Source organism: Anolis sagrei, chromosome 9 (genome assembly GCF_037176765.1).
Source record: "Anolis sagrei isolate rAnoSag1 chromosome 9, rAnoSag1.mat, whole genome shotgun sequence".
Classification (NCBI taxonomy): domain Eukaryota; kingdom Metazoa; phylum Chordata; class Lepidosauria; order Squamata; family Dactyloidae; genus Anolis; species Anolis sagrei.
In genome coordinates, this window is record NC_090029.1 from 25,409,744 (window position 1) to 25,437,717 (window position 27,974).

Genomic DNA, 27,974 nt, shown 5'->3' on the forward strand with positions numbered 1-27,974 from the left:
CTATTTCCCCAAAACTTCACCAGTGTTCACATCTGGGCATATTGAATATTCATGTCAAGTTTGGATCAGCTCCATTATAGTTTGAGTCCGCGGTGCTCTCTGGGTGTAGGTGAACTACAACTCCAAAACTCAAGGTCAGTGCCTACCAAACCCTTGCAGTATTTTCTGTGGGTCGTGTTGGTAGTGGTAGTTCTCTGTGTCAAGATTGGTGCAATTCTATCGTTGGTGGATTTCAGAATGCTCTTTGATTGTAGGTTAACTATAAATCCCAGCAAACTACAACTCCCAAATGGCAACTACCCCCCCCCCCCCACACACACACACACACATGGGATAAGATCCCAAGTGAGCCCCTCATGCAACTACTCTGCACTTGAGCCAGAGGCAAGTGTATAAAGCTGGGAGCCCTTGACTCTTGCCGACAAGAGAGACCTTCTCTGCCTGAGATTAGCTCCACGGTGCACGCTCCTGTCGTATATCACGGCCAGGTGACAGAACTTGTATTACTTGAACGGGTTCATCTCTTTAAGCCTCAATTTGTCGAAGGCCTGTCCACTGTTATTGAACCCAGCGTGGCCGCCAGCAGCAGCTGACACTTCATCACCGACATGAAAGGTTTTGATAGGAGAGGAATCAACTCGGCGCTCTCCCGTCCCCCCTTCACGACTCTTTGGGGAGAATTGTTTCTCTTTGGTCGGAAGACAAGAACATGCTCTTTGGAACGGGAGAGTCCGTAATGTCTCCCAGACCTGTGCCCTTTTCAAAGGCATTAGAGCCATATCCCGCAGACGTCTGGTAATAAAATTAGCAATGATCCAGAGGGGATTGGGAAAGAGGGATGCTTTCAAGACAGAGCTCTTGCATCAAACCAGGCAGCGCTTGCATCACTGGTTTGATGCCATGACCATGATTTTAGGAAATCTCTGTGCAAAGTTTCATCACTGGGCCAACTTAAGGAGTCGCACAACCAGATAATGCCTCCATCTGCTGGGTATGATGCCCTTTCTCATGTAGGCTAGCTTATCTGTCGCATCATCCAGTTATTCCTGCCCATGTTCCTTGATACAAGTCTTCACACAGCTTGCGGTGGAGCCCAACTCCTGCAACAACTTGGATTACAACCGTCATCCTAGAATCATAGAGTAATAGATTTGGAAGATACCACATGGGCCATCTAGTCCAACCCCCACCATACAAGAAATGCATAATTATGCCTCATTCTTCACTGTGTTGGGCAGAACTTGTGGGGATTGCAGTAGTCCAAAATACATCTATAGGTCACCCACTAGAGGAGGTGTAAGTAAAGGTGGATGATTTTTTTTCCATGTCAGGAGCAACTTGAGAAACTGCATGCTGCTTCTGATGTGAGAGAATTGGCAGTCTGCAAGACCATTTCCCAGGGAATGCCCAAATGTTTTACCATCCTGTGGGAGGCTTCTCTCATGTCCCCACATGGGAAGCTGGAGCTGACAGATGGGAGCTCACCCCACTCCCCAAATTTGAACTGCAGACCTTTCAGTCAGCAGTCCTGCTGGCACAAGGGTTTAACCCATTGCCCCACTGGGGGCAATTGGCGATGGTGCATGTCTTTCACTTTTGAGTTGAATACATTGGGTGAAAAAACTTCTGTAGTCATAGGAGTTGGTTGTCTGACTTCCGTAAATATGCAGTTTCAGTTTGGGTTGCTGTCCTGACTTGACTAAATGGATGGAATGAGGGGAAATTGGTGGACCAGGTTTCATGGACCACATATGGAACAACTTGAAGATGTTCCCCACATGGACTATTGGCTACCATTGGCTGCCTTCTTAACATGAAGTTGCTCGCTATTGCTTCAGTTTTAGGGAAATGTGAATGTATAATTAATTTTACTCCCCCGTTTAAAGGAATTACACCATGTAGCAAAATTTGAAATAAATTATGTTCCTGGTTGAAAAGTGTTGTTTGCTGTTTAATTGTGTGGCCCTTGCTTTGAAAGTAGATGTACTCCAGAAACTTTGGTTTTGTGTCTGCCACAAACGGTGTTGAATTGGTTAAGACTTGATGAGATATTTACTGGAAAACTATAGCAAAATGTGTTACAGCACGATGTCACTTCTGCACAAACAAAGCTTTCACAATTTAATAAACATTTCCCATGTTTTTATGATAGAACCAATTAGGAAATGACATTTATAAGCCAGGATATGTGGTGCTGTCCAAAGTGCTGAACTTCCTCACTGTTTCAGCATCTTGGATCTTTTGTTTATTAGGTTTCAACTTGGAGTGGCTTCACTGCCTTTTTGCAATGGGGACCCCAGCAAGGTCTCCATCCCCTCTGCTTTCCTTTCCCTTTGCTCTTCCTTTGCTTCTCCTCTATCTCTCCTCTGCGTTTGTGGCCGTCTCACGGCACAGGTGGGGCCCTTATAGTCGATGCTGCATTTTTCTTCCCATTCCTGATTTTTGTTCCTGGATTATAAATGTAATTTCTTAATTGATTCTATCATTAAAAACATGGGAAAAGTTTATTAAACTGCAAATACTTTGTATTTTGTGGGAGGGACATCCTGCAACACATTTTGCACTAGTTTTTCCATGATTATCTTACCGAATCTCAACCAAATCAACAGAGTTTGCAACAGCCACAAAAACCAAGTTTCTGGAGTAGAATGACTACTTTCAAAGTAAATGCCACACAATTAGACAGGAAATAACACTTTCAAATGAGGAACAGGTTGTTTTTTTTTTTTACATAGTGTAACCCAACACTCCTCTGCTTTTGGTGAGCACAATCTCAGAGAGCAATGATTTCCAGGGTTTACTATTAAGTTCCCAGAATCCCAGACCATTTGGTGAAGACTACTGGCAACTGAAATGCAAAAACACTTGGAGGACTGAAAAGTGAGGACCAGTGTTTCAGAACTAGCCTTGAGTAGAGAACAGGGGGAAAGCTGGATAATATTTGTTTGCCTGTGTGTTTAAATGTCAGGCATGAACCTGATGGCATCTGCTGACGTATTGTGTTGGCCGTTTACTTCTATGACATGATCGATTTCCTTTTGGTGCCAATCCAAAGTGTGCATTTCGCAGAGGAAATGCTGTTGGCTTCAGGAGTTTCTGGCAGGAAAGTTAAAGAAAAAACAATCTTGTGGAGTGGGAACGTTCAATGGAGCTCCTTTGATTTAGTGAGCACATTAGATTTACCCCCCTTTGTGAACAGCCCCCCTTTTTTTCATTTGCAAAATAAATTTGCCTGTTTTATTGGGCTGCTTTTGTTAGCTCTCACCAGCATAAATTTGCACTCTCTGTGCGACCGGGAGAGGTATTACGGCACAGCGGTTGTCCAATTAAGTGGAGCCTTGCTTTGCAAAAATAAAATACAAAACCCAGCCAGCTTTTCATTTCTGCGCGTTATCTATGGGCACAAGAGAGCCGTGTGTGTTCAGCGAGGGGCTGTTGTTTCCTTGCACCGGGGGGAACATCTTCTTCCATCCCTTTCTATTTAACCAGCTGCGCATCTCTTGACTGCTGCTGACACTGGAAATAAAGGGCAGCCGTCGTCTCGTAGGTTGGGATGCCTTTCCCCGCCAACATTTTGCACGGCAAAAGAGTCATGTATGTTTTCCGAGGAAAGAGCTAGAAGTTGGAAAAGAAGGAGACAGAGAGCAGGGCTTTGGTAGAATCTCTTTTCATATCCTTGAAGAAGAACAAGAAATGAACTTCCCAGGGAACTCTTCCAAAAGACGACACTTTAATTTTCGTGTCGCCGTATCCAGGGAGGAAGTCTGTACACTGCACTTTTTGTAAAAATTCGTTGAATTGTAGAGTCAAGAGCAACTGCGGAGGTCATACAGTCCCACTCTGAGCAGAAGTGCTTTGCGGCAAAAATACAGTCAGCAAGAAAATGGCTTAATAAGGGGAAAACAGCAGCATGAGGGAAACAAAAGAATTATAAAGGAGAATAGCAAAGTTTTGTGCAATGGCCTGGTATCACCCAGAGCCTGGGAAAGTTACTTTTTGGAGGCTATTTATTTATTTAAAAAACATTTATATTCCTACTTTCTCAGCCTGAAGGGAACTCGGGGCAGAGCATAACATACAAATGACAAACATTAAGTGCCAGGACATGAATTCATTATATGCATACATAAACATTGAAAACATTTCTCAATATTAAAATACACTGTTTAAAATTATCTTGAATCGTTGAGTTCCTCAGCTATTAGCCATGTTGGTAGGGGGATTCTGGGAGGTGTTGCTCTGAATGTAACTCTTCTCATGCAAACAGCAGAACAGCAGATACTTCACTGACATATCAGGGGCAGTGAAGTATGGGCTTGTATGTGGAGTTGGACTACAAGATCCAGCATGCCTCACCTTTGGCTGGGAGTTGCAATCCAATAGAGCAAGTATGGGTAAACCCAGGACAAGGGGCCACATGCAGCCCCTTGGACTCTTGAGCTGCTAACAACCACATGGTCTATTAGTAGTAGTAGTAGTAGTAGTAGTACATGTGCATGTACATAACAAACAGCACACATGCACATAGGTCCAAGTGTCTGGGATTTGCCTTTGCATATTGGGCTCTCCTCAAAGGCCTAGGATATTAGAGGCATTTTCATAAAATGTGTGCAGTTTCCAAAAACTGCTACTGCCATCGCCTCCTCCTCCTCCTCCTCCTCCTTCTTAGAAACACAACAAGATTAGTGTACAGCAAACAAGATAACTATGCTGGCTGTTGTATTGGATCACCCATCAGACACTTCCCAAGTGCCTAGGACTCTGATGTACTGGCGAATAATGCATGCAGATCCCAGTAGGGTGGCCTTTTGCAGCTGACACATTGTCAGCGCTGATTGTTTTTAAGTGCAGGCCAAGGTCTTTAGGCACTGCACCCAGTGTGCCGATCACCACTGGGGCCACCTTGACTGGCTTGTGCCAGAGTCTTTGCAATTCGATCTTTAAATCCTTGTATCGTGTCAGCTTTTCCAGTTGTTTGTCTTCAATCCTGCTATCACCTGGCATTGCAACATCGACAATCCACACTTTGTTTTTTAACACAATCATGAGGTTAGGAGTATTGTGCTCCAAAACTCTGTCGGTCTGAATTCAGGGTAGCTTGATGTGTTCATTTTTCAGTCTTGTGATCCCACCAGTTCATTGTCGCAGGCAGATGGTATTTGTGGCACAAGTTCCAATGAATCATCTCAGCAATGGTATTATTATTATTATTATTATTATTATTATTATTATTATTATTTATACCCCATTTTTTCTCTCCACATGAATATAGAGTACTATCTCACTCTTTGCATTCACTGCTGAGGATCCAGGTCAGAACTTTCCAAACTTTTAATGTTAGGGGCACACTTTTTAGATATGCATCCTTGTGTGACATGGTCATTCAGTCAGAGGTTAAACCAACCCCTTATGAGAGTTTCATACAATATATATAACATATGATGTGTGTATTATAGATACGTTTTATATAACTTTATGTAACAAAATTTGAAAAAATGTCCTTGGTTTGCAAGTGTTATTTCCTGTTTAATTGTGCGGCCTTTACTTTGAAAGTAGTTGTTCTATTTCTTCATTATATTATTTTACGACTGTTTATTTTATTTTGTTACTTTATGTATCTGACTGTAATGTAATTTTTGTTGTTTTATATTTTATTTTCTTGTGTTGTATTTTCGGGCTTGGCCTCTTGTTAGCTGCCCTGAGTCCCCTTTGGGGAGATGGTGGCGGGGTATGAATAAAGATGATGATGATCATGATCATCATCATGATGATGATGATCATCATCATCATCATCATTATTATTCTGCTCCAGAAACTTCATTTTTGTGACTGCTACAAACTAAACTTCTCTCAAGGTTTTTAAACAAAGACTGGATGTCTCTCTGTCAGGAGTGCTTTGATTGTGCCTTTCTTTGTGGCAGAACGGGTTTGGACTAGATGCCCTCTGGGGTTCTCTTCTAGGGGGAAAAGCAATTTAATGCGACACACTGATATGCTACAGGAAATGCACTAGTGTCTCACTTATGTTTCATAGGACTGTACATTTGTTTTGGCTGCTTGTCTTAAGGTGAATCATTCCCTTTTTGCCGTAGGGGTGACTGACCTTTTCCAGGCTAATGGCCAAACGTGATGCCACCTTGGGCCTGCAAATGTGCATAGAAATACACACAATTTGATGCAAATTGTGCTTTGTTTTGCTTCCTGTGTGAGGATATCTATGTTGGGAGTGGAAACAGACATTTGCATGGGGTTTTTCATAGGGCAGGTTATACCCCTTGCTGTATATCAGGCATGAGCAAGCTTTGGCCCTCCAGGTGTTTTGCACTTCAACTCCCACAATTCCTAACAGCCGGTAGGCTGTTAGGAATTGTGGGAGTTGAAGTCCAAAACACCTGGAGGGCCAAAGTTTGTCCATGCCTACTGTATATGCTCCATCCAGGCCTTTAAACAGAGCCTGGATGGGCATCTTTCCAGAGTGCTTTACTTGTGTGTTCCTGCATGACGGAATGGGTTGGGCTGGATGGCCCTTTGGGATCCCTACAACCCTTCCAATGCTCCGATTTGGCAATGTATTTTAATTTTCGGTGGAAATGTTACCCTATTTTATTATACTGTCATGCCTTTTGTTCTTTGCCATGGCTTGCTGCTAAAGCAATAGTGAATTTGAATTATTAAATTAATCATTCATTCCATTTGATTTATGCCCCAGCTTTCTCCCCAAACAGCAAGCCGCAACAAGATTAAGGGGGGAAATCAGGTGCAAATAAAAATGCAAGGAGTTGTAATATTAGAACACAGTGGGGGGAGGAAGGGAAATCAAAATTGAATTAAAAGCGACATAGTTTCAAAGTAGCATCTCCCTCCCTCATTAAAAACCTATTTCTCCAAAACCAGTCAGTTTCAGTTCTGCTCTGGTCTCATCTGGAGCCCTGCATTTCATTCTGGAGAAGTTGGAATGACTCCAGAGAAGGGAAACATAGAGTTGGAAGAAACCGCAAGGGGCATCTAGTCCAACCCCATTGTCTTGGACATAACTTCTCGAGAGTGAGAACTGTTTTCAAATGGGGCCAGTTGCCTAGAGGTTGTGCCTGTCTTCAGAAAGGTGCGGCACAACAATCTGCTGAGGATGCTTTGGATTGAGATCTTGCATTGAGTTGGGAAGTGGACTGGATGGCCTTTGGGGGATCCTTCCCACTCCATGAATTTAGTATATTCATTCCAAGCTAATATCAATCAGGAAACCTAGTGGCCACAGCCTTGTGAATCTACTTGACTGTTCAGTCTGAGGCTAAATCTACCCTTTCATATACAGGCAGTACCCAAGTTATGATCAAGATCAGTTCTGTAGGTTTGTTCTTAAGCTGAAGTTGTATTCAAGTTGGAACAGGTACATTTAAAAGTATAACTCCAGACAAACACACATACACATAAACACACGCGTATATGTATGTGAATAGATAGAGCCCCTGGTGGTGCAGTGGGTTAAACCATTGAGCTGCTGACCTTGTTGACCAAAAAGTTGCAGGTTCAAATCCGGGGAGCGGCAGGAGCTTTCACTGTTAGCCCCAGCTTCTGCCATCCTAGCAATTCAAAAGCATGCAAATGTGAGTAGATCAATAGATACCGCTTCGGTGGGAAGGTAATGTCGCTCCATGCAGTCGTTCCGGCCACATGACCTTGGAGGTGTCTATGGACAACGCCGGCTCTTCGGCTTAGAAATGGAGATGAGCACCAATCCCCAGAGTCGGACACAACTGGACTTAATGTCAGGGGAAAACCTTTACCTTAGATAGATAGATAGATAGATAGATAGATAGATAGATAGATAGATAGATGGTAGATGGATGGATACGTGGGTGGGTGAGTGGGTGGGTGGGTGAGTGGGTGGGTGGGTGGCTAGATAGATAGATAGATAGATAGATAGATAGATAGATAGATAGATAGATAGATAGATAGATAGATAGATAGATAGCTTTGGACAGCATAGGGAAGGGTGAACACCCATGTGGGGTTTCCTTTTCTGTCTGTGCTCCTGTTCAGATTTCACCCCACTTTCTGACACTTGGTAATTGGATTTTGGAAAATTTGGCTTGTTGTGGAAACAAAGTTTGGAGTTAAAACTTCAATGGAGACACCTTTACCCAATGATAATAAATAACTCTTCCAGGAGTTGATGTCCATTTCTAGGGGTAATTTCTCTCACTTCCTATTGTCTCACCTCTGTTCTTAACTAGGAGTCATTTGTAAGTCAGGTGTTTGCAATTCTGGAACTGCATGTGTGTGTGTGTGTTGTGTATCATAAAACTAATAATAGAATAATAGAACAGAATAAAATGGTAATATAATAATACTAATAATATATAAGATTCCTTTCACTTCCTGTTATCTCAGCACTATTCTTAACTTGGAGTCATTTGTAAGTCAGATGTTTATAACTTGTATACATATAAAATGATAATAAAATAATAATAAAAGAAAATAATAATATAAAATAAAATAAAATAAATTAATAATAATAATGTGTGCAATTGAATACATAATAATAATAACAATAACAACAACAGCAACAACAATAATGTGTGATCGAATACAAAAGCCAGCATAGCAATCTTGTTTGCTGTGTATACTAATCTTGTTCATTATTATTATTTTTATTGAAAAGATTTTTTCGATGTATACAAATTGACAAACAAGACGAACAATACAGACAAATTTATATACAAAATTAAAAGGATAGTTGCCTTAAAGGCTGTATATTTCTCTCTATGTATTATATTCTACGCAATCATCCATGTCTATTTTCTCAAGTCGTATCCGTTCCTATCTACCAAGTTATTTACCTAGCCCAAATTCCTAGACTAAATGTTGTCATAGCCCCCCCTCCCCCTACAACACATTTCGATATCTATACACATCAGTACATAAATACATAAATACATATAGTTTCCCCCTAACTTCCAGGAACCTCAAGCTAATCTTGTGTGTACTAATCTTGTTGTGCATCAAATAATAATATAATTTAAGATTCCTCGCACTTCCTGTTGTCTCACTTCCGATTTTTGTAACCCATGGACTTCCTCTAGTGCAGTTTCAGAATGCAGATTAACAGTATTGGATTATATGAGTCAACACTGCCATATAATCCAATTCAATGTAGTTAATCTGAAACTGCATTATATGACAGTGTAGATCCAGATGCCTGAGTTTTAAAGGAATTACATTATGTAACAAAATTTGGGGGGGGGGGGGGGGAATCTGTTCAAGGTTTGAAAGTGTTATTTCTTGTTTAATTGTGTGATCTTTACTTTGAAAGTAGTTGTTCTACTCCAGAAACTTCGTTTTTGTGATTGCAACAAACTATGTTGAGTTGGTTGAGACTCAATGATGAGATATTCATGGAAAAAAACTAGAGCAAAATGTGTTGCAGGATGTCCCTCTCATTGAAACAAAGTTTATTTGCAGTTTAACAAACTTTTCCCATGTTTTTATGATAGAAGCAATTAGGAAATGACATTTATAACCCAGGAACAAAAAATCGTATTTCATAGTGCTGTCCAAAGTGCTGAACATCCCAGCGTTTCAGTGCCTTAAGTACCTTGCTTATTAGGTTACAACTTGGAGCGGCTTCACTGCCTTTTTGTCATGGAAACTCCAGCCATGTCTCCATCCCTTTCCCTTTGCTCTTCTTCACTTCTCCTCTAACTCTCCTCTGCGTCTTTGGCTTTCCCATAGCACAGGTGACTCCCTTGTAATCATTGCTGCGTCTCTCTTTCTGTCCCCACGCAATTGGCAATGTGACTGCGTTGGATTTCATTTCCATTGCTGCCGTTGGGGACCGCAGGGGCCTTACCTTTTAGGCTTCAGACTGAGTTTGTTTCATCTCTGTTTCACAGGGCGATCTCGCCTTTGCGGTACGCGGGCTTCCTCTTCATGCATTTTCAGGCTTCGGCATATCTTCATATTGCTTCATTTCAGGCAGTTGCTTGCATATCAAGAGCCAGAGCTACCTTCATTCGGGGCTCAGATCACAAATTGGGAAAGAGAGGCAAACCCAAGGAGGCAACCTGAGATATTTCTGAGAACATCTACAATAGGATCCAAGGATTTGATTTGATTTTTCTATTTCACGGCACGCCTTTGAGACCCTCTAAGGCAAAGATGGGCTAGTCTTGGATCTTAATTTCCTGGCTCATGCGAACAGCCACTCAAGCAGCCTTTCCAGAGTGTTGTGCAGCTCAAAGGTTACATAGGGCAGTTTGTGTGTATGGAAGCTGCACAAATACTCTCTGCTGGAGCATGCCCTAAACGACTATGGCCCTGTTTACCTGTCCGAATGGATTCTCCCCTACGAACCATCAAGGTCTTTAAGATCTTCCGGGGGGGCCCTGCTCTCAATCCCACCACTGTCACAATCGCGGTTGGTGGGGATGAGAGACAGGGCCTTCTCGATGGTGGCTCCCCGGCTTTGGAACTCCCTCCCACAGGAGATTAGAACTGCCCCCTCCCTCCTGACATTCAGGATGCTAACAAAGACTTGGCTATGGAATGCAGCCTTTGATAACTGAGTCAACTTTGGTCCACATGGAAGGAGAATGAATAACTGTGAATTATGACCAGGAATGCTTTGACGACGTGGCTATATAAGTGTGATGATGACGATGTTGTATTGTAATATGTTTTTAATTGTGTAATGATTATGCATTGTGTGGTTTGTATTTTTGTATATGAACACATGTTGTGAACAGGATCTGAGTCCCTCTTGTAGGTGAGAAGATCGGTATAGAAAACTTTTTTAAAAAATGCAAGCAATCAGTGTGTGTGTGTGTCAACTGTAAAATAAGACGTGTGAAGCTGATTGATTGGGCAATACCCAGGTTAATGGCTGAGCCTGGGACCTTTTGTTACAGAAACATTTTTGTTCAGGCTCTAGCTATGCAGGTGTTCAGCAGGCAGTCAGAGAGAGAGAAGCAGAGAGAGACAGACTGACTTGCTGCTGAAAGAAGTTCTCTCATACGGACATAGAAAGGATCATGTTAAATCTTTCCTAAAGGGACATTTAGTGAGTTCACAGGGTGGTTCTCAAGTAAAAAAAATTGGGGTTAGTTTGGGGACTTAAAGAGGAGGACCTTTACCATTGTGGTTCAGTGTTTTTAAAAACATTATATCTATCAAAAGGAGCACCGCCTACTATGTTTGCTCACCCATTCCTTGAAAATCGTGAACATGACCCCATCCCCTCTACATTTGCAAAGTTCACAGTCTGATAAAGGGGTCAAGAGCATGTTAAAACAATTTTGTTCTGGGAAATATTCAGGATAAGCCAGATTTTAAGGAAGAAAGGGAATCATATCTTCAGAGCTTCTCTGTGTCGTCTCTGTGTTATCGATTGCATAGAAGCATTTTGGATGAAATCATTTGCTGAGGTGAAGCTTCTGATTTTAGGATGTCTATGGGATCTTGTATGACACTGAACCTGGGTTTCCCTTTTTTGTGTGCATATCGCAGAAAGGGGCCTCTGCCTCCAGTATTATGATTCCATTCAAAATTGTATTATTATTATTATTATTATTATTATTTGATACACAACAAGATGAGTCCACAGCAAACAAGATCACTATACTGGCATTTGTATTGGATCACTCATTGGACACTTCCCAAGTGTCTAGTACTATATGATGTAATGGCAAATAATGTGTGCAGATCCAGCGCTGACAGGTGGTGATTTTGATGGGCCAACAGTAGTAAATGCATTCTATAATCACATTTATTATTATTATTATTTATTTGGAAGTTTTATATACCGGCCTTCTCACCTCAAACGAGGGACTCAGGTCGGTTTACAACATATATGCAAATACAGTAATATACAAGTACAACAGAGTACAACATCATTACAGATTAAAATAGTACAATAAAATACAGTGAAAACATCATCATCACAATTACCCAAGCCAAATTGTCAATACAGTCACAGTCATAGTCATAGTCACAGTTCATCATCCTCTTCCATGTGGACGAAGGTTATAGATTCCGTCCTCAAATGCCACATTCCAGAGCCAGGTTTTTAGTAATTTCCTGAAAGTCAGGAGGGAGGGAGCAGATCTAATCTCTAGTGGGAGGGAGTTCCAAAGCTGGGGAGCCACCACCGAGAAGGCCCTGTCTCTCATCCCCACCAACCGCGATTGCGAGGGTAGTGGGACCGAGAGCAGCCCCCCCCCCCCCCGGAAGATCTTAATAACCTTGATGGCTCATAGGGGAGAATCCGTTCAGACAGGTAAACTGGGCCGGAGTCATTTAGGGCTTTATAGGTCAAAACCAGCACTTTGAATTGTGCACGGAAGCTAATCGGTAGCCAGTGGAGCTGGCGTAACAGAGTGGTCGTATGGTCTCTGTACCCCGCTCCTGTTAGCAATCTGGCTGCCGCTCGTTGGACTAATTGAAGCTTCCGGGCAGTCTTCAGAGGCAACCCCACGTAGAGAGCATTGTTTCATGCCATTAGCTCTAACAATGAAGGAGAAAGCAGCACCTTAAGTTTCCCCATTGGCATAATTACTTAACAAAAAGGAACAAAAAAGTAATTAACTAATTATCGTTATGATACAGACCCCATCCAATTTTGTAAACACTTTAAAAACTATTTCCCCCCACTCCCTAATTTTGTAATGAGTATTGAAACATTTATTCCATTGATGGCACAGGCCTAGTAGTGATTATTATCCGCCAGGATACTCCCTGAATGTTGCAACCCTCTTTGTTTCCACGGGCAGTTTCTTCTCATTAGTTCTGTAGGATCAATCCTTCCTCTGTTCTTTGCAAGACGTCCTCATGCTTTCTGATGTGTTGAAAGGTCTCATTGCAGCCAAAGACGGATCCTTCTGCATCCATCCCTGCAGTTAAGTTTTTTCCCCTTTTGGGATGTAATAAGTCTTACTGACATGACAGCATGCATCACCGGCCCTCGGAGACGGAGCTGCAAGGACTGAGGTAGCGGTTGCATAGAGACAGTGGCTTCTAGCCCTGCCTGACTCAGCAGGAGCTCGGTCCCCATTGACTTATGTGCTCAGGCTGAAAACGGAAGGCCCACATGCGCCTTCAGAAAACTGCACAGTCAAGGAACCAAGCATGACAGCTTAAAACACAGCTCACCTTCCGTCCTCTTAAAATATACTTAAAATGTTTGTTTTATGGCACAAACCTGAGTTGCACACAATGCCTAATCACTCATCCTCCTTGAGCATCTGTTGTTGTTTTTTCTTGACAACTCAAATGGCTCTTTCTCTCATGCGCATGGAATGGGTTCTGCTCTGTACAGTCCCTAAAACAGCCACGGAAAACCTTTCTGAATGCTCAATCATATCCATTGGATGCTCTGGGAAAGGCAAGCAGCGGGACTTTGCTCCTTTTCAACACGGCGATCAATAATTTTGGGCACTTTTCTTGGACACCGTTGCTACAAACGACCTTCCTCTGTTTGCAAAAGAGCCCGTTTGCTACCTGGCCAGTAGCGGCCCTGCTTCGCCTGCTAAATATTCATGGCATAAACAAAGCCACCGTTTTTTCTGTTTGAACAACACAATGAGTTTGTTTTTTACCACTTTGACCTTAAATAGCAAACTGATCGTACATGGTGAGGACGCTGCATGACAATGTGGGCTTAGCAGAAGGCTCTCACTCCCCACTTGCTCTGTGCTTTGTAAATGTTTTCATGGAGGAAATAGTTGTAACCTTTCTGACCCACTTGACAGGATCCACAAAAGGAAAACAGTTATAATAGTATCCTAGGAATGGAAGGAAGGAGCCACAGTGGCAAAATGGGTTAAACCCTTTTGCCGGCTGAACTGCTGACTGAAAGGTTGGCGGTTCAAATCTGGGGAATGAGGTGAGCTCCCATCTGTCAGCTCCAGCTTCTCATGTGGGGAGATGAGAGAAGCCTCCCACAAGATGGTAAAACATCCATGCAACCCCTGGGCAACTTCCTTGCAGAGGGCCAATTCTCTCACACCAGAAGCGACTTGCAGTTTCTCAAGTTGCTCCTGACATGGAAAGAAATGGCCAACAATGACCATTTAATTCTATCCCTGGCCATATAGCATGCCTGAAAGATGCCCATCCAACCTCTGTTTAAAGACCTGCTAAGATGGAGAGCCCAACATCCTCTGAAGTAGTCAATTATACTATTGAACAGCACTTGTATTAAATAAGCTTTTCGTAATAATTAGGAGGAATCTCTTTTCTTATCATTGAATCAATTTTTTTTTTGTATTCGATTCTCTGGAGCAGCAGAAAACAGACTGGCTCCATCTTCTCCATGACATTCCTTCGGATATTGAAAGATATCTGTTGTATCACCTCTTCTTTAAATTGAGTACACCCTGTTGCTTGGTTTTCTCTAAACTAAGCATACCCTCCTCCTTCTGCTTTGAGTCTTCTTGTGGAGAGAAAATCAGGGTATACATAAACATAAACATAATCTTTCCTTCTCAGTCAATGCCCTCATTCCACTAGATCACCATTTCCCAAGGGGGTCATGAGGGGGTGTCAGAGGGGTCACCAAAGACCATCAGGAAACAGTATTTTCTGTTGGTCATGGAGGTTCTGTGTGAGAAGTTTGACCCAAATATATCATTAGTGGGGTTCAGAATGCTTTTTGATTGTAGATGAACTATAAATCCCAGCAACTACAACTCCCAAATTTCACGGTCTCTTTCCCCCAAACTTTACCAGTGTTCACATTTGGGCATACTGAGTATTTGTGCCAAGTTTGGACCAGATCCATCATTGTTGAGTCCACAGCGCTCTCTGGATGTAGGTGAACTACAACTCCAAAGCTCTAGGTCAATGCCCACCAAACTCTCCCAGTATTTTCTGTTGGTCAGGGGAGTTCTGTGTGCTAAGTTTGGTTCAATTCCATTGTTGATGGAGTTCAGAATGCTCTTTGATTGTAGGTGAATTATAAATCCCAGCAACTACAACTCCCAAATGTCAAAAGCAACCCCCTCACCCAATCTCACCAGTATTCAAATTTGGGCGTATCTCATATTTGTGCCAAATTTGGTCCAGGGAATGAAAATACATCCTGCATATCAGATATTTACATTACGATTCATAACAGGGGCAACATGACAGTCATGAAGTAGCAACAAAAATAATTTTATGGTTGGGTGTCAACACAACATGAAGAACTGTATTAAGTGGTTGCAATATTAGGACATATGTTTTATTGATTTTATCATGATCTTATATTATCTTAATTGTTTTACTGTATTCTTATGCTTTGATGTTGACTGTAAACTGCCCTGAGTCATCTGCGGACTGAGAGGGGCGGTATATAAATGTAGAAATAGATAGATAGATAGATAGATAGATAGATAGATAGATAGATAAGGTTGAGAAACACTGCACTAGAAATATCTTTACTCGAAGGAGTTGTCTTGTGTCGCTCAGGAGGTGACATTCTCCGAGGCTACAAGGAATTGCAGGAAATGAAAGTATGGTCGCCAATGAGAATTTGTGCTCGGACATGCCATTTTTCTCTACTCCGTCAATATGTACCATTGCAGAGAGTGAGATGCTGAAAATGGCTGTGACATACAGCCCTTCTATTTATTGCGTTCATTCCCATTTAGTAACTTATAGAATCAAAGAGTTGGAAGAGACCTCATGGTCCATCCAGTCCAACCCCCTGCCAAGGAGCAGGAATATTAAATCACCCCTGACAGATGGCCACCCAGCCTCTGTTTAAAAGCTTCCAAAGAAGGAGCCTCCACCACATTCTGAGGCAGAGAGTTCCACTGCTGAACGGCTCTCACAGTCAGGAAGTTCTTCCTCATGTTCAGATGGAATCTCCTTTCTTGTAGTTTGAAGCCATTGCTTCATTGCATCCTAGTCTTCAGGGAAGCAGAAAACAAAGCTTGCTCCCTCCTCCCTGTGGCTTCCTCTCACATATTTATACATGGCTATCATATCTCCTCTCAGTCTACTCTTCTTCAGGCTAAACATGCCCAGCTCCTTAAGCCGCTCCTCATAGGGCTTGTTCTCCAGACCCTTGATCGTTTTAGTCGCCCTCCTCTGGACACATTCCAGCTTGTCAATATCTCTCTTGAATTGTGGTGCCCAGAATTGGACACAATATTCCAGGTGTGGTCTAACCAATGCAGAATAGAGGGGCAGCATGACTTCCCTAGATCTAGACACTATGCTCCTATTGATGCAGGCCAAAATCCCATTGGCTTTTTTTGCCACCACATCACATTGTTGGCTCATGTTTAACTTGTTGTCCACGAGGACTCCAAGATCCTTTTCACACGTACTGCTCTCGAGCCAGGCCTCATCGTCCCCCATTCTGTCTCTTTGCATTTCATTTTTCCTGCCTTAGTGGAGTATCTTGCGTTTGTCACTGTTGAACTTCATTTTGTTAGTTTTGGCCCATCTCTCTAATCTGTCAAGATCGTTTTGAATCCTGCTCCTGTCCTCTGGAGTATTGGCTAACTTGGCTTACCTCTTTTGTTTTGATGCCTAAACCATCTTTCTTAATGGTTTTCTGAATGTGTATTGCAATGCTTAAATTGAAGAAACTGAGGACTGGAAGGAAGTGCTTCGAAAAGACGAGACACCCTTCCGCTCATCTGCTTCCCCCATGTTTCGGGACCATGCATTTGCAGATGGGAATACATTTTTCTCTTGATGTATTGATCATTCTCAGTCATACTATTAACACCCCTGTTGCAGTTTATCCCACATCCTGACCTTTCACATAGCATTTTGTCCGTGGCACCTAGAGAGAGTAATTTGCAGCACCCTGAGACGAAATAAGCATCCACCTGAGATCACTAGAAAGTTAAAATCACTGAATGCAGAGGGTCAATTTTTAAAAAGACCAGGCTAGTAAAGACTCCATTTATGGAACAGGGCCATTTTCTCCCTGGTTTATGTTGCTGGATGCTTTGTAGGCGAACGCTTTGCAGGGAGTTCCAGCGGGTTAATTGTCAACGTTGCCCTCAAGTTAGCAAATATATACGGATCCATATCTGGGATCTGCACCAATGCCCAGATACGCCAGAACGGAACGTTGGCACGCTTCCTGCGGCATATCAATATGTACTTTTTAGAAATGAAGCGGATCGGCTTATCTGCAGCGGTAGTTTCTGGGCTCCGACACCGCCACCGTTTTGTCACTCAGGCCAAGAAAAAAGGTTGTGTCTCCCCCTGTTTCTCAAGCTCTGTGTGTTTTATAGATTTTTGGCCTCTGTTCGTTCACCTTCTCCCTTCCCACTCCATGCCACTCTGATGAGAAATGTAGAATTCATTTCAAATTATTTGCTTTGAGTCGTTATAAACATGTCCTTTCTTTGGCATCCCTCCCTTCTGCTGATGATTAAAAAAGAAGACATTTTGGGAAGGTTAAATGCAATTGTGCTTTTGGAAGGAAAGAGACACAAAGAATTATTGTTGTTGTAGTTGTCTACACAAAGAATTGTTGTTATGTTGTCGAAAGCTTTCATGACCAGAATCACTGGGTTGCTATGAGTTTTCTGGGCTGTATGGCTATTTATTTATTTATTTATTTATTTCTATTACTTCTACCCCGCCCTTCTCACCCCCGAGGGGGGACTCAGGGCGGCTTACAAAGAAGGCACAATTTGATGCCTATGTCAAATATACATACATACAAAACAGCAATTAAACAATTAACAGGTTAAAATCATCAGTACATAACACAATCAGTAAACTAATCTCATGCTCAGTGTTCAGAGTTCCATAAATCCATTCCGTTCAGTCAATTCCTGTCCATCATCAAGGTACTTCCTGTAGCTGCCAGAACGTCCAAATGCCTGGTCCCAGAAGCATTCTCTCCTGACGTTTTGCCCACATCTATGGCAGAGATTGTGAGGTATGTTGGAAACTAGGCAAGTGCGGCTTATATATCAGTGAAATGATGTCCAGGGTGGAAGAACTGTTGTCTATTTGTGGAAAGTGTGAATGTTGCAATTTGCCACCTTGATTAGCATTGACTGGCCTTGCAGCTTCTAAGCCTGGCTGTTTGCTGCCTTGGGAATCCTTTGTTGGAAGGTGTTAACTGCCCCATATTGTTTCCTGGTTTTTGGTTTTTTCTCTTTATTGATTTACCTTATTTACTTACTTATTGTTGTTATTATGTTCGTTGTTGTTATGCTTATGATTATGTTTATGTGCATTTATACCCCGCTTTTTCACTGCAAAGGAGACACAAAGCAGCTCAAACAGAAGGCATTATAATGCAATTTAAAATCCAAAAATATATACACATTAAAACACAATTCTAAAATCATAGAATCATACAGTTAGAAGACACCTCATGGCCATACAGTCCAACCCCATTCTGCCAAGAAGCAGGAAAATCGCATTCAAAGCACTCCTGACAGATGGCCATCCAGCTTCTGCTTAAAAGCCTCCAAAGAAGGAGCCTCCACCACACTCTAGGGCACAGAGTTCCACTGCTAAACAGCTCTCACAGTTAGGAAGTTCTTCCTAATGTTCAGGTGGAATCTCCTTTCTTTCCTGTAGTTTGAAGCCATTGTTCCATTGCGACCTAGTCTCCAGGGCAGCAGAAAACAAGCCTACTCCCTCCTCCTTATGACTTCCCCTCATATCTTGATCCATGGCCCTTATCATGTCTCCTCTCAGCCTTTGCTTCTTCAGGCTAAACATGCCCAGCTCTTTCAGCCGCTCCTCATAGGGCTTGTTCTCCAGACCCTTGATCCTTTGAGTCACCCTCCTCTGGACACATTCCAGCTTAGAGTCAACATCTCCTTTCAGTTGTGTTGCCCAGAGTTGGACACAATGTGATTCCAGGTGTGGTCTGACCAAAGCAGAAGAGAGGGGGTGTGTAAATTTAAAAAAATCCTTAAAAATGTATCCAAAGCTATACATGGATGCATAACCATTCTGTCTTAACGCTCCAATGAAAATGGCTCCACAGTTAAAGGAAGTAAGAATGCCCGCTTCCTATCCTGTTTTCCCTTCATTACAAACAACATCTTGGGAGGAGACGCTGGAATTCCACAGAGGGAAGGATGAAGAGCAGCCTCTTCAAACTGGTGCGTGGCGCAGAAATCCCACAGCAAACAATTAAGTGCCATTGCAGCGGCCCATATGGACTCCACTGCTGTTGAACGAAGAGGTATTAAATACCAGTCTATTTATGGAGCATCCCTTAATATAGATGTAACACGCCATCCCCCTGGGGTTGTACATTTCCACCTTTTTGAAACTGAATTAACTCTCATTTCCCATTTTAACTCTCTCCCGCAACTGCGGCCTAGAAAGTACAACACTGATTAAGTTGCCGCACTCTCCAGAGAAAGGAGCCAAGGCTGGGATGGAGGAGGAGAGTGGCCCACGCTCAGTCAATGGGATGGAGAGAAAGCATCCAAATTAACACTGGACGCCCAGCCCAATGGAATGTAGGACTTGTAAACGACTGGCAGGGGAGATAGCGCATTGTTGTTATTAGTGGAGGTGGGAAGATTGCATGCAGGTGTATTATTTGCGTAAGAATACCCATAAGCAATACCACAAATGGAGGTGAGGATGTTAATGATTTCTCCCCTAGGATTAATATTCTCTTGCAGCCGCTGCAGTGGATTTTGAATTGTCCATTGCCTCCTGCAGAATTAATACTAAAACCCTATTTGTGCTTTTCAGAACTGAGTCCCAAAGAGTTCAGAGGGCCTTACTCTCCAGTCTTATAAATGCTTGAGAGTGTGACTCAGAGAAGCAGAATAGGCAGAAAATCCTTTCCTGGGATGAGAGGGGAATGTATTATTATTATTATTATTATTATTATTATTATTATTATTATTAGCCATCCCCCGCCACATGTTGCTGTGGCCCAGTGTGGTGATCTGGAAAATAAAGTGATGAGAAAGTGTTCGTTTTTAATATATGTAATTTCTTTATGCTTTGTGAGTAAACAGTATTTCTTGCAGATGTAGAGATTGTCTAGTTTGCCTACTTTAGAACAGGCAACATATAATAGTCGTTCTATAGGGGTCCCTTTCAAATCTGATACTATATCTGTTTGTGTGTGTGTGTGTTAACCATATATATCTATCTATATCTATTATTACTTCTTACTTCTTGGGAGGAGAGCAATGTCCAGTCTTGATAAAATAGTAAAGAGTAGAGACATCAGACTGGCAACAAAGATCCACCTAGTCAAAGCAATGGTATTCCCCGTAGTAACCTACGGATGTGAGAGCTGGACCTTAGGGAAGGCTGAGCGAAGGAAGATCGATGCTTTTGAGCTGTGGTGCTGGAGGAAAGTTCTGAGAGTGCCTTGGACTGCGAGAAGATCCAACCAGTCCATCCTCCAGGAAATAAAGCCCGACTGTTCACTGGAGGGAAGGATACTAGAGACAAAGTTGAAGTACTTTGGCCACATCATGAGGAGACAGGAAAGCCTAGAGAAGACAATTATGCTGGGGAAAGTGGAAGGAAAAAGGAAGAGGGGCTGACCAAGGGCAAGATGGATGGATGGCATCCTTGAAGTAACTGGACTGACCTTGAAGGAGCTGGGGGTGGTGACGGCCGACAGGGAGCTCTGGCGTGGGCTGGTCCATGAGGTCACAAAGAGTCGGAGACGACTGAACGAATGAACAACAACAACAACATATCTATTATTATAACAATTATCTGGTTGCCCCTGACACAATAAATAAATAAAATCTATATCTATGGCTGGATGGCTCTTTGTCAGGTGGGCTTTGATTACGTTTTCTTGCCCTGGTGAAGGGAGTTGGTCTGGATAGCCTTAAGTATTTTCTGTTGGTCATTGGAGTTCTGTGTGGGAAATTTGCCCCAATTCTGTCATTGGTGGGATTCAGAATGCTCTTTGATTGTAGATGAACTATAAATCCCAGTAACTACAACTCCCACATATCAAAGTTATTTCCCCCAAACTCCATCTGTGTTTATATTTGGGCATATTGGGTATTCGTGCCAAGTTTGGTACAGATCCATCATTGTTTGAGTCCCCAGTGCTCTCTGGATGTAGGGGAACTACAACTCCCAAACTCAAGGTCAGTGCCCACAAACCCTTCTAGTGTTTTCATGGGAGTCCTGTGTGCTAAGATTGGTTCAATTCCATCATTGGTAGAGTTCAGAATGCTCTTTGATTGTGGGTGAACTATAAATCCCAGCAACTACAACTCCCAAGTGATGGTCACTCCTTGGGTTAGTAGGTATCTTGTGGCAAAATTTGGTGGGAATTTGTTCAGTGGTTTTTGAGTTATGTTAATCCCACAAACGAACATTACATTTTTATTTATATAGATTAGATACAGAACAAGATTAGTACACAACAAACAAGATCACAAGATCACTCTGCTAGCTTTTGTATTGGATCACACATCGGACACTTCCCAAGTGTCTAGGACTGTGTGATGTATCGGCGAATAATGTGGGCAGGTCTAAGCAGGATGGCCTTTTGCAGCTGACAGGTGGTCATTTTGTCAGCACTGATTATTTTTAAGTGAAGGCCAAGGTCTTTAGGCACTGCACCCAGTGTGCTGATCACCACTGGGACCACCTTGACTGACTTGTGCTGCAAAGACTCTGGCACAAGCCAGTCAAGGTGGTCCCAGTGGTGATCGGCACACTGGATGCAGTGCCTAAAGACCTTGGCCTGCACTTAAACACAATCGGCGCTGACAAAATTACCACCCTACTGGGATCTCTGCATGCATTATTCGCCAATACACCACACAGTCCTAAACACTTGGGAAGTGTCTGACGTGTGATCCAATACAACAGCCAGCAGAGTGATCTTGTTTGCTGTGTACTAATCTTGTTGTGTTTCGAAGAAGGAGAAGAAGAAGAAGGACAACAACAACAACAGACAGGTCTACACTGAACATATAATGCAGATTCCAACTGCATTATATGGCACTCTGGATCCTGCCAGTGTCAAATGGACTTTTTTCTTTCTTTTTTTCCTGTATCATTATTAGAGCCAAGTCCTCGTAGTAATCCCTACTAAAATAGGCCTGCTCTAGTTGGGGTTGCCAATAGGATTCAGGAATTACCCGTATTTACTCAAATCTAATACTCCATTGTGTGTATCCTTCACCAAAATCCTCCGTAAACAAGCTCTTGGTTTGGTCGCCAGCATTCATTGTTAGGATAATGCTATATTCTTTGTCCATTTAAATCTTAAGAATCCGTGAGGATTGTGTGTTCTCTCTATTCCCATCGCTCCTCCGCCTCCGTGGCCCAGTTGAAATGTAAGCAGCAACCTCTATGGGTTAGAGACATGCTTCCACTTCGCTTTCGTTTATTTTAATTTGAAAAGAATGTCATACACACGGATATAGCAATGTAAGTAATATATAATTTTGTACGGCAGGCCATTTACCCGGTGTTTTGAAGTTACGCTTCTTTGAGCTTTGCTTTATTTGTTTGCTCGCCTACATTGGTGAGGGCCAGGATTCACATGACATGAAGCCCTTGTCATCTTTTGTGATTAGCGCTTAGTTCGTGATGTTTTCCGTAATGAGCAAACAGCTGTTGGGAGAGATTTGCCGTCCTGCCTTGCCCACCTCCTGCTGAACCGCTGCCAGGACTTTGTCCCCGTTCTCCTTTTACACCTTTCCAAAACGGCTCATGCCATAATGGTAATTTCAGGCAACAAGGCAAGCTGTGCAGAAGGACATTGTCAAAATCCGCATTGGGTGTCTTCATCTATCTCCAGATTCCCAAAGATGCTTTCTTTAAATGTTGAGAATCCCAACTTTTGTTCTTCGAAGGTTTGAGCTTTTGGATAGAAGTCTTCACATACAAATTTTTACATGCAGTGGCAAGATCCCTGGATGCTGAAGTCTCATTATATACAACGGCATCCCGTATTTAAAATGGCACAATTAAGGTATGCTTTTTAGAATTTTATTTTTAGGAGGGGTGATTATTTTCAAGATGTCGACGGTTGAATCTGTGGATACAGAATCCATGAATTCGAAGGGCCAACTGTATAATTTTTGTTAAGGAGCCCCCGGTGGCACAGTGGGTTAAACCCCTGTGCAGGCAGGACTGAAGACCAACAGGTCGCAGGTTCGAATCCGGGGAGAGCGTGGATGAGCTCCCTCTATCAGCTCCAGCTCATGTGGGGACATGAGAGAAGCCTCCCATAAGGATGATAAAACGTGAAAAATCCAGGCATCCCCTGAGCAACATCCTTGCAGACGGCCAATTTTTTCACACCAGAAGTGACTTGCCGTTTCTAAAGTTGCTCCTGACACGACAAAAAAATGTTCTTATGTACTTACTTACTTACTTAGGCAATCCCTCATAGCCTGAGGATGATGGTTCTCCAAGTGTAGTGTCTTGACGATGGGTCTGTAAGTGGCTATGGAGCCCTATTCTTGATCCACATGTTCTCCTGCAGTGATGGCATCAGTTTCTAGGTGGAAGGTGGTCAATGAGAGGCCGATCTCATGTTCAATGAGAGGCCAAGTTTCTCGTATGCTTCTGCAAAGGTGTTTATGGTGGGTTGTAGGTCTTCTTCTGAATGTGCACAGACTATGCTATCATCAGCATATTGGAATTCTATAATTGATGTTGTTGTGACTTTGGTTTTGGCTTCCTGCTGAGGTTAAATAGCTTGTCGTCTGTCCGATAGATGATCTCCACTCCGGTGGGAAGTTTCTCATTAAGAAGATGAAGTATCATAGCAATGAAGATGGAGAATAAGGTTAGGGCAATAACACATCCCTGTTTGACACCTGATTCTACCTTAAATGGGTCACTTTGGGAGCCATTGCTGTCCAAGACTGTTGCCATCATGTCATCATGGAGGAGCTGCAGAATGTTCACAAATTTATCAGGGCACCTGATTTTTTGGAGGATGGTCCAGAGAGCACTGCGATTCACTGTGTTGAATACCTTAACATATGACATCACATAGTTGTATCACACAATTCAGAGGTACATGTTAGATAGATGACACATTGTTAGAAAGGAATGGATTGGCTGTAACCCTGGTGTAAATACAGTTCTAATGAGCATGTGATCACACATTTGCTTCATGATTTAGTTGGTGATCTGTAAAAGGCTGAGTCATGACCATGCGACATTCATGACGAAGAGTTTCATCATTCACTTTTGTTCCCAGCTGATGACGAACAAGCAGTGTGTATAAAAGAAGGCAGAAAAAATGTCTTCTTTCTCATGTCTTGCCATCTTGCCGTATGTCTGTTGCTGATATCTGTTGCTCATTGTGAGTATATCGTTGCATATGCCATGGACTGATAGAGAATCAGGGGATCTTGATTTGTGTGTATATATTTGTACATAGAGCAACATGTCGAGATTAAAAGCCTCCTGTGAGTTTGGAGGAAAACTGAATCAGTGAGTTTTCTTAAACAGTGAGCAGTACAAGGTCATGCGGCAAGGTTCCACTCTGCTGACAATTGATAAGAACTCTGCTCAGTCCGGTGCGCAGCATATCTAGGAAGGGCGTGATTGGAAAGAAAACTATAAATCATGCACCTATCCTGCCTCAACAGTGTATTTATAGTCTGAAAACTAACAATTTCCTAGCATACATATGGATTGCAATCCTGTTGGTATCCTATGCATGTGTCTGTTGACTTCTGTGTGTGGTTGTACTTCTTTAGTTATTATGCAATAGATATTCAGGTCATAGTTGCACAAGCAGAGCTTCATAGATACAACCGGCAGTTCATTTTTGAATGGCAAGCAACTACCTTTCAGTTCCTTTATTCTGACACTTGATTCATAGGAATTTCTTAAACAGTCACAGTTTCAAGCCCTGGTTTCCAGAGTTGTATATTTATTTATTTATTTATTTACCTTACTTATATACCGCTGTTCTCAGCCCGAAGGCGACTCACAGCAGTTCACAACAATACGAACAGCAAAAATTCAGTGCTGCAGTATAAAAACAGTTAACAACCTAACACATTACACAATTAATAAACAGTTACTACAATACCCATTCACTGTCGTCTCGTCATCAAAAACATGTTCCAGATTCGTCATCCATTGTTCCATTCCAGTGTTCATTAACCAATCATTGCACTAATTATTGGAATGCCTGCTCAAACAGCCAGGTCTTCACTTTTTTGCGGAATACCATTAGAGATGGTGCTAATGTCCGTAGGAAGGGCGTTCCACAGCCGAGGAGCCACCACCGAGAAGGCCCTATCTCTCTTCCCCGCCAGCCGTGCTTGAGAAGCAGGCAGAATTGAGAGCAGGGTCTCCCCGGAAGATCTCAAAGTCCTGGTGGGTTCATAGGCAGAGATGCGGTCGGATAGGTAGCTTGGGCCGGAACCATTTAGGGCTTTAAAGGCCAACGCCAGCACTTTGAATTGAGCCCGGTAGCAGATCGGTAGCCAGTGGAGTTGGCGCAACAGGGGGGTTGTATGCTCCCTGCGCTCCGCTCCTGTTAAAATCATGGCTGCCGAGCATTGGACTAGTTGGAGCTTCCGAGCTGTCTTCAAAGGCAACCCCACGTAGAGAGCGTTGCAGTAGTCTAAACAGGATGTAACCAGAGCGTGGATTACCGTGGCCAAGTATTTAACTGTCTTCTGTTTTGTTTCATTTGCGAATACGTCACTTTGAGCAACTAATGGGTGAATATTTTATAGAATATGTAATATATAATTTCTATGATCATGTTTTATATAATAAATTGTGTTTTTCAAAATACGGACATGTTTCACATTGTCTTCCTTTCCCACGAAGTATATCAGCAACCCAAGCAGTGCATCCCTTCCCTCTCTCCATTGGATTATAAAGGAATTGGAAATATTTCCGATGCAAAAGTCTTCTTCATTCTTGAACAGACAATCCTCTCTTGTTCAGTCCTGTTTCCTCTTTCTTTTCAGGGGGAGGATTGCTCTGTCACATGTGCAACCGGAACCTATGGAATCAACTGCTCAATGGCTTGCTACTGCAGAAACGATGGCGCATGTTCCCCGGTGGATGGCGCATGCTTTTGCAGGGAAGGTAAAGTCTGTCCTTTTTCCCTAAAGTGGCATAAATTAGTCTTTCTCACCTAAGGATTTCAGGCCATGAAGGAAGCCACAGTTTCCAGAGTTGTTCCTGTGATCAATGTCATGCACAGTCTCCGACTAACATCTGATGGTTTGTGGATATTTCTGAGCAAACATCTCAAATCCCTCAGAGGACATCCAACGTGGATCTCTGATGTGTTTTAAACCTCCGCTTCCTTCATCCCCAAGGAGGCTGGTCATATTGGATCTATACCAGGGAAGACGTCTAACCCATCTGGAGACCATTCGGTCAGGGAGAACTTGCAGAGTTGAATTTCACTATTGAGTGGAAAGGAGTTGTTTCCGTATAATTATACGTGTTCCTAGTTTGAAAGTGTTATTTCCTTTTTAATTGTGCAGTCCTTATTTTGAAAGTAGTTGTTCTATTCCAGAAACTTCATTTTTTGTGGTTACCACTAACTGTGTGGAATTGGCTGAGACCAGATATTCATTGATAAACTAGAGCAAAATGTGCTATGTTCTAAAACAACAAAGTTTTTGCCGTTTAATCAATCAACTTTCCCCATGTTTTTATGATAGAACCAATTAGGAAATGACATTTATCACCCAGGAACAAAGATCGTGCTATATAGCATAATGTACCATCTCCAGGAGATGAGATGGAGCCCCCAGTGTCACAATGGGTTAAACCCTTGTGCCGGCAGGACTGAAGACTAACAGATTGCAGGTTCAAATCCAGGGAGAGCACAGTTGAGCTCCCTCTATCAGCTCTAGCTTGATAGAATCATAGAATCATAGAATCAAAGAGTTGGAAGAGACCTCATGGGCCATCCAGTCCAACCCCCTGCCAAGAAGCAGGAATATTGCATTCAAATCAGACAGATGGCCATTCAGCCCCTGACAGATGGCCATCCGGCCTCTGTTTAAAAGCTTCAAAAGAAGGAGCCTCCAGCACACTCCAAGGCAGAGAGTTCCACTGCTGAACGGCTCTCACAGTCAGGAAGTTCTTCCTCATGTTCAGATGGAACTCATTGTGAGGATATGAGAGAAGCCTCCCACAAGGATAGTAAACATCAAAACATCCAGGCATCCCCTGGGCAACGTACTTGCTGATTGGCCAATTCTCTCACACCAGAAGCAACTTGCATTTTCTCAAGTCGCTCCTGATACAAAAAAAAGGAGATGAGATGCTGCCATATTTTTTCCAAGTGTGCTCTTGCCCATCGATTGGACACATACCAAGAAACCTGTATATGTGTGCAACAGCATGGCATTTCCCAGGACCTGCAAAGTGGATACTTTGTCTTGCTTTCTGCCTTGAATCTTATTTTAACTTGTTTTTTGTGGTTTTCCAGGGTGGCAGGGAGCGGACTGCTCCATCCCATGCCCAAGTGGCACTTGGGGCCTCAACTGCAACCAGACATGCTTCTGCGCCAACGGAGCCGCCTGCGACCCCATGGACGGGCTTTGCCTGTGTTCTCCTGGATGGCAAGGAGAGTTCTGCGATGAACCCTGCCCTGTAAGTCCTTCTCTCATCCTCCTCTGGCACAGCCATTGAGATACAATGAGAAAGAAATATGACAAAGAAGCTCTGCCTAGGTAATGCTTTTTCCTCTCTTTTTGGAAGGATGGGACATATGGCCTGAACTGCAGCGAACACTGTGACTGCAGCCATGCAGACGGGTGCGATCCCATCACTGGATATTGCTGTTGCCTTGCCGGTTGGACAGGTAAAATTGCATGAGAGAAAAAGCAGAATATGAATGCGAATATAGTGTTATACAGTGTGATGATGATGATGATGATGATGATGATGATGGTGATGATGATGATGATGATGTAACCAATTACACTATCCTGCTATATTCGGTCTACAACCAGATCAATCAGCAACTTTATCCTTAGACTCTGTTTTATCCTACCGACTTGGATCTACACTGCAATATAATGCTGTTTGAAACT

At 42.7% G+C, this 27,974-nt stretch overlaps 1 protein-coding gene across 14 annotated transcripts in view; it reads left to right on the forward strand.

Moving 5' to 3' along the window:
* The window catches only part of MEGF11 (multiple EGF like domains 11), a 495,422-nt gene that overhangs the window by 364,287 nt on the left and 103,161 nt on the right, over positions 1-27,974 (forward strand). For all 14 annotated transcript variants that reach the window (XM_060755350.2, XM_067471384.1, XM_060755353.2 and 11 more), the window contains exons 12-14: positions 25,884-26,004; positions 27,368-27,531; positions 27,640-27,742. In XM_060755350.2, coding sequence (XP_060611333.2) covers positions 25,884-26,004; positions 27,368-27,531; positions 27,640-27,742 — 388 coding nt within the window. The remainder of the gene's footprint in view (positions 1-25,883; positions 26,005-27,367; positions 27,532-27,639; positions 27,743-27,974) is intronic.